This window comes from Montipora foliosa, chromosome 7 (assembly GCF_036669935.1).
Source record: "Montipora foliosa isolate CH-2021 chromosome 7, ASM3666993v2, whole genome shotgun sequence".
Taxonomy (NCBI): domain Eukaryota; kingdom Metazoa; phylum Cnidaria; class Anthozoa; order Scleractinia; family Acroporidae; genus Montipora; species Montipora foliosa.
In genome coordinates this window covers 37,895,973-37,905,972 of record NC_090875.1, presented here as the reverse complement: position 1 = coordinate 37,905,972, position 10,000 = coordinate 37,895,973, and the positions used below count along the sequence as shown (strand labels likewise).

Sequence of the window (10,000 nt, the reverse complement as noted above, 5' to 3'; positions counted from 1 at the left end):
GCTCATTCCTCAGTAAGGGAACTTAAAAGAATGCCAATTTTGCCAAATTGTATTTTCGATTTCTCCCACAAATTTGCTCGTCATAAAACTGCCCGGTGAATAACGTACTATAGTACGCCACTCCAGCCATAGCGATCCAATAAAAGTGCTTTCACGATCCGAAGTACGCCAGAAAACCGCTAAAAACGCTCTGAGTTCAATTTTATTCTCTTTCCTTAGTAATAGAACTGAAAAGAATGATAATTTGGCGAAATTGAATTATCGATTTTACGCACAAATTTGTTCGTCATAACTCGGCTCGGGGGCAAATACCCTGATATATTAGCGAATTCTGACCTGAAACTGTGAGCTAAAAACGATGCAAGCTGGACTCAGTGGAACATTTTAGGAAATACATCCCTCCAATATGTTAAAATATGTTTATTTAAGCTAATTCTGCTAGCTAACTTAGTAAATGTATTTCAACTCAAATGTTGTGGAGATATACGGTTCGTCGGGGATTAATTTCCCATTGGAATGTGGGCATATTCTACATAGACTGTCTATATTTACCTATGTTATCCTGTAATACACTGTATTTGAATTAGAATACAAATGTCATTCATTCTTTACTCCCGATTTTCTCTTCGCTCGATAGGCCGCCATTATTGTCACATTTCCTGTACTATGGTACGTACTATAGCGGGTGATGCCCGCGTAATTTGGTGCACTTTCAGCGGGTATCACCCATAGGGGTTGTGTGAATCGAATGTCAGTAGTTAGTGATCGGTGTGACGCAATCTCGTACCCAGAGTCCTCGGGCTTCTTGGCCAGCAGATGAGCGCCCGGAGAGACTCTGGGATAATCGATTTGAACTATATTTTTGATTGGCCGATTGCGTAGCAATGGCAGTCCGACAGGAAGTCTGTAAGTAATTCGGAAGCCCCAGAATTTGGAGGGACATTCAAAATCTAAAACTAGTTTCAGTGCTGTTTGATTTTTTCTACTTCAGAAATATATAAATCACAAAAATAATAAAACGACGAGGTTTGAACTATGTCTTATACCGCTTATACCTTTTGCTGTTGCAAAAGTACCGTGGGAAAACATTACATCAGTCTCTTTGAGGAGCAATCCGTGGAATAAGGTCTTGCCGAAGCCATTCACAATTACGGAAACATCAAATTGTAGAAGAAGAGGACATTTGTGCCGTTTCCACAAAAAATTTATCGATCGTGTTGCTTGCTCGATGGCATTCTCATTGCATTCTGAACGATGGAATGTACGCTGAAACACCAAAAATACACTCACCGAAAGTGTCAGAGGTTTCATCTTCATTTGCTCTTACAGCAAGCGAATGATCATTTCTCCAGTTTCTTTGTGTGTAAGGCTAAAATTCTTGTTTCTCGAACACTTTCAACCCGCCACTTCTACTGTTAACGGTTTTCTCTTTTCTGCTTCCGTTTAAACTCAACCATACGTCATAAGACCGGAACCCACGTTTTCTGGGAAAATGGAGTCGATTATCCCAGAGTCTCTCCGGGGCCAAAAAGCCCGAGGACTCTGGGTACGAGATTGGGTGTGACGTGGTTAGTTCATTGCAGACTGCTCTGGAACTTCCAAGACCGAGCTTAGCTTTTCCTTAAGGTTAGTAACCAAGAGAAAACACTTGAATCAATAATCATATTACTTAGAAAATATCTGTTTAGTAAGAACTGACCCTAATTTGTGGACTGTTTTAATGGCTTCCATTGAAAAGGAAATCGATCGAAAGTTACCTTTAAATTACGTGGTTTGCTCGATCCATGGTGAGTCAATAGCGGCGGCAAGTTTAGTTTAATTGGTCCAGCTGAATTCTCTGTCTTTAAAAAGCGTTTATTCTCATTTGGCAGGTTAGTTTGGTAACAGGGAATGCACGGGGAGCGATTGTAATGGTTAATCTTGATAGTTTAACGGATGATCCTAAGACAGACGATCTGTTATTGAAGGAAGATTCAAAATTGGGTACGCCCACGTTTCCTTCGTTTTCCAGAACTGATACGTTTGGGAAAGAAAAGACCTACAAAAGACTTTAGAATTAAATACGAGTAAAATAGTGAGCTCAGGAGGTTACAAACAACGTAAAAACACTTGCTGTTGATGCCTGACGGGGCTTGATCGATTAAGCGTTGTCTGCGTTGTGGGCTGCCTCTCTCGGAACGTATTGCTTTCCTTAGGGTGCCCACAAGGAATCGCCGTAATTATTTTGGTCGCCTAGCTACAATTCACATCATAAATTTATGGGATCATTGGCTGCTAACAAGAGGACAAATCGAAAGTAATCATTTTCTTATTTGCGTAAGGTCTATTGTTCTCTGACCCGCACGAATAGCGGAAATATTGTATTACGCTGTCATTTCTGGAGCGACCTTACAGCGGCGTCCTCTGACGAACAAGGCATATAACAATATTTATGTGCAAGTACTAGAATTTGGCCTTCATTTTGGAGTTCCTGTACGCTTTGCTTTCCGCGCATGAGGTTTTAGCCTTCTCTCTCGTTTCTTTGCCAAAAGTAGCATTACGTGACAGCGACCCGTGACAATCAAAACTAATCATAACTCAGTCTTGCTCATTTTGAGACGCTCAGTGTTTAAGATAATAACCTCAATAATTTGAGAAAGCATCTTCTGCTGAACAGGAGTTAAGGTTTCATTTCCGTTTCATTTTAATTACGCCACTATCTTTACTATTTTAGAATAAAATGAAAATGAAGTATCAAGCTTTGGGCAATTAATGAAATTGAAGGCGTCCTTGGGGTGAAAAGAGCCTTTTTCCCTTTGCATGACCTGTGTTTTTGACTGAACTTTTTCCCTTAAAAACAATGCCAGTAATGAAAAGGTTACACCTTTTTGGTGCTGGCGCACGGAAAGTCCCAAAATCTGACTGCTTCTTTGCACTCGAATTTTTGGCGAGTATCCCCGATTCACCATTACAAATATATCATCTGTTCATTTCATCTGCCGGGGTTAACAATTGCCATCTCAGTCATTCATTTTAGGGTCAGAAATGTACGGCACCTTCCAGTGAAATCCTTCCACGTGCACTTCTATTGAAACCGTGGGAAACTTAACGTTGTTGTGAAGGACTAAAACAATATGGATGTTTTGCGACAGTTCTTGTCACGGCGGGACGGCGTGACCAACTTTATATCTCCAGTAAAAGGAATGAAATGCAAAAGGCAATACAAAATAAATAAATAAATAAATAAATAAAAATGGGAAAAAGAAAGAAAGAAACATGAAAGCCAATCAATTAATTTGCCATCCATTTATCTTGTTGGAGTTGATACTCAATAAGACTTGATTATATCAAACACTGGACTGGTCGTAAATAGACTATAATTATGAGTATTTATGGATCTTTTTGGTATTCCAAATGGAAAACCCTTTAAACCTGAAAAAAGGGCCGTTGTTTTTTGAATGGGACCCTTGATGAAAATAATTTACTTTGAGTACCCCATAAACTATGGAGCGACCTACCCGACGGTATTAGATAGAGGCGAGTCGTGTGTTTACACATCCATATAGCAAACACTTGAAGATTTTCAAGTTTTTCTCAATTGGCGGTTCATTCGAGCCCCTAAACTCACAAAAAAAAGGAAAAAAAAAATAAGACCTGATGTTTGAAATATGAAGTGTTTAACAATTGGTTGGCATTACATTTGACATTCGAGATGATCTTGGGAATGAGGTCTATCATAATTTATTGTCTTAGCAACTTCGACAACCTCGACTTATTTATAGGAACTTTCCCATAGAGAGTAGTTGTGTTGACGAGACAACAAGAAACCGTCGTTTCCAACACCTGACCCTCGGGACTTCTTCTTGTTCAAATACGTCGTTTTCTCTACATGGTAAAGATAACAATTTAAGGTTTTAGAACAAAAGCGAAGCAGACCAGTTTTTATAACGGAGAAGGCGAAAATTGAAGTTAAGCAGGGCAGGCCCTAAAGGGTTAGATTAATAATAATTATTGTCTTGTGCGTGGAGGCTTGTTATGGGGACTGGTAACAGGTAAAATTGAACCATGCATTTTGCAACTTCACTGCATGCAATCGAGGCTATAAGCAGACATCCCTGATGAATCTCGCTCTGATCGACTACATCCAAAGTGTTTATGTTGCTATCACTTTCTTGGTCACAGGTACATCAGTATGGGGTTTTGATGAGAAAAATATAGTTTTCTGCGCGCTGGCACTGAGTGTGGCTTCTTTCGATGTCAATGGTGCACATAAACTTGACACATTGGGTTATAACCCAAACCTTAGCCACATTTTGTGGTAATTAAAAAAAAAATTGAATTTAGAACGTATTTGTACGCCGCCAATAAGCCAACCCCTCTCCCAGTTCCTCTTAAAATTCCTTAATATAATATTAGTTAAATGAGATCAATGAAGAGTGATTATAACATGCACATGAATATATATTTCTTATTTCAGTCCGAAGACGAAACATGGAACGTAAAAAAAGAGGTAACGTTTGACGTTTGTTATGTTGTTTTTGCGTAGAACGAGTAGTACAAGAGGCGGGCAGGAGCCCTTGAGATAAGGAGATTGGAAGGGTTCAGGAACTCCGAAAAAATGGGAAGTGCATCTCTTAGAGGGTGGGGAGCGATAGTTACATGTACGTATTTATCCCCAAACCAAAAACATGAACCCAGCAATGTTTTCTGATTTTCGTTGAACGTTGTTCTGAGCCGGTTGAACAAAATTTCCAATATAAGGAAACATTAAATTGTACCCAAGGCCACTTATGTCCAGAAATTCAAGTAATAAGATGCTCGCCCGATTTTGACATCCAACACGAAGTGTCCTTTTAGTAGGTCAAAGTCATTTTGCTTCATGTACCTATTTCCAACAATAAGTAATGAAAATTTATTTTCCTATTTTATTTTATTTTTTCAGTCAAAGAGTCGGGATCGGCATCTAAAGGTAATATCTCAGTAAATGGAGTTAACTTTAGAACACACAAATGACAATAAGTTATTCAAATTTATTTTCCTATTTTATTTTATTTTTTCAGTCAAAGAGTCGGGATCGGCATCTAAAGGTAATATCTCAGTAAATGGAGTTAACTTTAGAACACACAAATGACAATAAGTTATTCAAATTTATTTTCCTATTTTATTTTATTTTTTCAGTCAAAGAGTCGGGATCTGCATCTAAAGGTAATATCTCAGTAAATGGAGTTTACTTTAGAACACACAAATGACAATAAGTAATGCAAATTTATTTTCCTATTTTATTTTATTTTTTCAGTCAAAGAGTCGGGATCGGCATCTAAAGGTAATATCTCAGTAAATGGAGTTAACTTTAGAACACACAAATGACAATAAGTTATTCAAATTTATTTTCCTATTTTATTTTATTTTTTCAGTCAAAGAGTCGGGATCGACATCTAAAGGTAATATCTCAGTAAATGGAGTTTACTTTAGAACACACAAATGACAATAAGTAATGCAAATTTATTTTCCTATTTTATTTTATTTTTTTCAGTTAAAGAGTCGGGATCGGCATCTAAAGGTAATATCTCAGTAAATGGAGTTAACTTTAGAACACACAAATGACAATAAGTTATTCAAATTTATTTTCCTATTTTATTTTATTTTTTCAGTCAAAGAGTCGGGATCGGCATCTAAAGGTAATATCTCAGTAAATGGAGTTAACTTTAGAACACACAAATGACAATAAGTTATTCAAATTTATTTTCCTATTTTATTTTATTTTTTCAGTCAAAGAGTCGGGATCGGCATCTAAAGGTAATATCTCAGTAAATGGAGTTAACTTAATTAGAACACACAAATGACAATAAGTTATTCAAATTTATTTTCCTATTTTATTTTATTTTTTCAGTCAAAGAGTCGGGATCGGCATCTAAAGGTGATATCTCAGTAAATGGAGTTTACTTTAGAACACACAAATGACAATAAGTAATGCAAATTTATTTTCCTATTTTATTTTATTTTTTTCAGTTAAAGAGTCTGGATCGGCATCTAAAGGTAATATCTCAGTAAATGGAGTTTACTTTAGAACACACAAATGACGCGAAACAAAGAGAGCAATATCTTACCAAAATAAGAGATTTACAAACAACGAATAGTACTTTTGTTGTGTTCTGTATGCAAATGAAGAGTTCCCAAGTGAGTTGATACTGAAGGCTGGCAATGTGAATACCCGACAGTGGTTTCATAGCCGCAGTTTGGGATCGTCATCCCGGTCAAGACAAATACGAAAAGTATGGGTTGAAAGTAGTTAAATGTAATTATATTTTCCGGTTCATTTTTTTCACTTGAAAAGTTGGGATCATCATCTGAAGGTAATATCTCAGTAACTGGAGTTTAACAAATGGCGTGAAACAAGGAGAGCATAAACCGGGAACAACATCTTACCAAAATACAAGACTTACAAACTATGACGAGTACTTTGTTGTGTTCGGTATCCAAATGAAGAGTTCCAATTTCGGACTCATTTTATCGTACTTCTCTGTTCTGTATCACCAGCACTTCGATATCTTTTTGCGAGAAAGGGTTGGTGGGTAGATAACAGGGAATGGGAAGAGGGAGCGTCTGAGCCATCTTTTCACTCCCAACAATCTATGGAACAGTCCAGGACGATTTCCTTGCATTTCGTCCTCTGGTTAATAGACCTCTTATGTCCAGAAATGCAAGTAATAAGATGCATGCCCAATTTTGACATCCAACACGAAGAGTCCCTTTTGTTAAGCCTTCGTTTTTGCTGCATGTACCGATTTCCAACAATAAGGTAAGGGTAAAGGGCAGCGTTATTTTTAGCTTAGGGTAAATGCAGCTTTGTATTCTTTCATGAGGACTAGCATTTATGGGACACTTTTTGACATGAATTGTCTGTATTCCAAGAAACAAGTGATGTGAAAGTGGAGACAAGAGCAAGTGGAAACTTCGTGATGCGTATTGAAATCCGTGCGCATCTAATTAGGGACATTTGTGGACATATCCGAATGGGCCTTAATCACACGGCGGCCATGTTGAGTCCCGAGGGATTAAAAACTTTTGTTTTGCCCGACCGAAACTTGTTTCCAAACATTTCAACTCGAGGCTCGGGATAAGAAATCTATTGTCTATAGCCAATATGGCCGCCGCGCGAGTAAGGCCCATAGGCCTAACTAGGTCTGTCTTGATTGCACTGGGCACTTTTTGGATTCTGAGAGCTTTTAGCAAAATTTTAGCACGTTTTCACATTTTGGGAAACAGTCGAGCCTTTTTTCGTATTTTGTTTTGAAGATCAATTTTCAGCAAACGGAGGTTCCTTAGTGATTGTAATTAAAATTGAAATATTGAACACATAAAAAGTTAAATCGTTAAAATGAGCTTGAGTCAATATTGCCTTTGAATTAAAAAAATTTAAAACCATGTTAGCTTTTAAGTCATAGATCACTAAGTTTCACCTCTCTGAGCATTTAGAAACAATGGAAGGCTAATTCTTTGGTAAAAATATTCATACCGTCAAAACTGTGAAAAACTTTCAAAAGATTTGGAACATTCCAGTGAAGTATTAAAAAAAATAATAAGTGCCATTTCTAAATTTTGCTTACTTCATTTTTTTTTTTAATTTGAAACCATTTGAGCAGTTTTACACCATTTTTGAAGCACTCGTTTAACTCTTTTTTTTTTCCCAGCGCAGTTGGGACTGGTCTACTGGTGAAATATAATTTTCTTTTTCAAATTTAATGCTGCATACATGTAGGTGAAATGTAGAAATGTCATAAGACACGTAGCCGTTCTCGAGTGGCTCGCAAGCTGTTGAAACTCCTTGCAAGATCCATAATGAACAAAGGGGACTGGAGTTGGTGGGGGGAGGGGGGGTTTAGGGTACGATGGGTAGGAGCTTTTGACCTTCGTTTCTCTCCCTGCAAGCTATGGATCATTTTTGAGGACCAGGAAAGAAGCAATAAAGGAAGATTTTCATCTATTCTTTTAAATCCCGCCTTTTGAAAATGTTTTACTGATTAGGAGTAATTAACAGATGTATAATTGGTATCAAGTGAGTTGATACTGAAGGCTGGTCATGTAAATGCCCAAAACTGGTTTCACAGCCGGTGTTTGGAGCGTTAACCTTGGCCACGGCAAATTAAAAAGTATGAGTTGAAAGTAGTTAAAGGTAATTTTATTTTCCGGTTTCATGTTTTGTGTATTTAAAAAGTCGGGATCGTCATCTGAAGATAATATCTCAGTAATTGGAGTTTTACTTGAGAAGACAGAAATTGCGCAAAACAAAGGAAGCAAAAACCTGCAACAATATATATCTTACCAATATGCAAGACGTACAAACAATGACTTGTATTTTTGTTGTGTTCCGTATCCAAATGAAGAGTTCCCAAATGAGTTGATACTGAAGGCTGGCAATGTGATAGTTGTTTAAGGACACGTAGCCGTCCTCGAGTGGCTCGCAAGCTGTGGAAACTCCTTGCAAGATCCATAATAAACAAAGGGGACTGGAGTTGGGGGAGGGGGGGGGGGGTAGGGTAAGATGGGTAGGGGCTTTTGACCTTTGTTTCACTCTCTGCAAGCTATGGATCATATTTTAAGACCAGGAAAGAAGCAATAAAGGAAGATTTTCATGTATTCTTTTAAATCCCGCATTTTAAAAAGTGGTGAAGAGAAACTTTTTACTGATTAGGAGTAACAGATGTATAATTGTTATCAAGTGAGTTGATACTGAAGGCTTGCCCTGTAAATGCCCAAAAGTGGTTTCATAGCAGGTGTTTTGAGCGTTAACTCTGGTTAAGGCAAATTAGAAAAGTATGAGTTGAAAGTAGTTAAATGTAAATTAATTTTCCTATTTCTTTTTTTTCAGTTAAAGAGTCGGAATCGTCATCTGAAGGTAATATCTCAGTAAATGGAGTTTACTTTAGAACACACAAATTGCGCAAACCAAAGAGAGCAAAAAGCGGTAACAATATCTTACCAAAATACAAGACTTACAAACAACGACTAGCATTTTTGTTTGTTCCGTATCCAAATGCATTTGGATACGGAACACAACAAAAATACTAACCGTTGCTTGTAAGTCTTGTATTTTGGTAAGATATTGTTCCCGGTTTTTGTATATGAAGAGTTCCCAAGCGAGTTGATACTGGAGGCTGGCAACGTGAATACCCGAAAGTGGTTTCAGAGCCCGTGTTTGCGTAAACCTGGTCAAGTTAAGAACGTATGGGTTGAAAGTAGTTAGTAGTTCGTTTTTTTCAGTCAAAAAGTCGGGATCGTGATATGAAGGTAATATCTCAGTAACTGGAGTTTTACTTTCGAAGACAGAAATGGCACGAAACAAAGATAGTAAAAACCGGGAACAAGATCTTACCAAAATGCAAGACTTACTAGTAGTAATCATGGATTAGTAAAGTGCGTTCGATGTCTCGTAAAATAATACATTTTTTTTTTTACTCATTGCCAAGAAATATTCAGGGAAAGGGGACTTGTGGGGTGCTTTCAGGCAGTATACAGAGAGAACTTTAATCTCTTGTGAAAAGAGCTCACAACTCGGCATCGTTGCCGGTACTAATTGCCGTGCTGTGGCGAATTGCAGTGTCTGTTTCCTACAAAACGTACCACTACACAGCTTTCTGATGTTGTGATAAGTATAGCTTTAGTCATATTTGCAAGTGATACTTCGATAAAATCAACACAACTTCACTTACCTTTGAAAAAACAGCGAAGAAAATAGCCGAGAAACCAACGCGCACAACTGCAAAGCACGTGGAATACCGTTTCGATTTGGAAATGATTGAAAAAAAACCAAAACAACAACAACAACGACAAAAAGAAAGAAAAGGAAAAAGAGAGAAAGAAACATGGGAGCCACTCAATCAATTTACCATCCGTTTTTCGTGTTTGAGTTGATACTCAATAAGACTGGATTGTATCAAACTCTGCTCTGCCTGAGAATAGACTATGTGAGCATTTGTGGATCATTTGAATGACAAAAATTATTTTGAGTGCCCCATTTACT

General features: G+C 37.5%; 1 protein-coding gene across 3 annotated transcripts in view; it reads left to right on the top strand.

Annotated features, from left to right (window-relative positions):
- Positions 1–1,598: 1,598 nt before the first annotated feature.
- Positions 1,599–10,000, top strand: part of LOC138009467 (uncharacterized) — a 55,747-nt gene continuing 47,345 nt past the window's right edge. The window contains exons 1-13 of one of the 3 annotated variants that reach the window (XM_068856492.1): positions 1,599–1,626; positions 4,457–4,489; positions 4,922–4,948; positions 5,040–5,066; positions 5,158–5,184; positions 5,276–5,302; positions 5,394–5,420; positions 5,513–5,539; positions 5,631–5,657; positions 5,749–5,775; positions 5,870–5,896; positions 5,989–6,015; positions 8,849–8,875. In XM_068856492.1, coding sequence (XP_068712593.1) covers positions 4,471–4,489; positions 4,922–4,948; positions 5,040–5,066; positions 5,158–5,184; positions 5,276–5,302; positions 5,394–5,420; positions 5,513–5,539; positions 5,631–5,657; positions 5,749–5,775; positions 5,870–5,896; positions 5,989–6,015; positions 8,849–8,875 — 316 coding nt within the window. In that variant the 5' untranslated portion in view covers positions 1,599–1,626; positions 4,457–4,470. The remainder of the gene's footprint in view (positions 1,627–4,456; positions 4,490–4,921; positions 4,949–5,039; positions 5,067–5,157; positions 5,185–5,275; positions 5,303–5,393; positions 5,421–5,512; positions 5,540–5,630; positions 5,658–5,748; positions 5,776–5,869; positions 5,897–5,988; positions 6,016–8,848; positions 8,876–10,000) is intronic. The other 2 variants (XM_068856493.1, XM_068856494.1) reach the window with 2 other exon arrangements.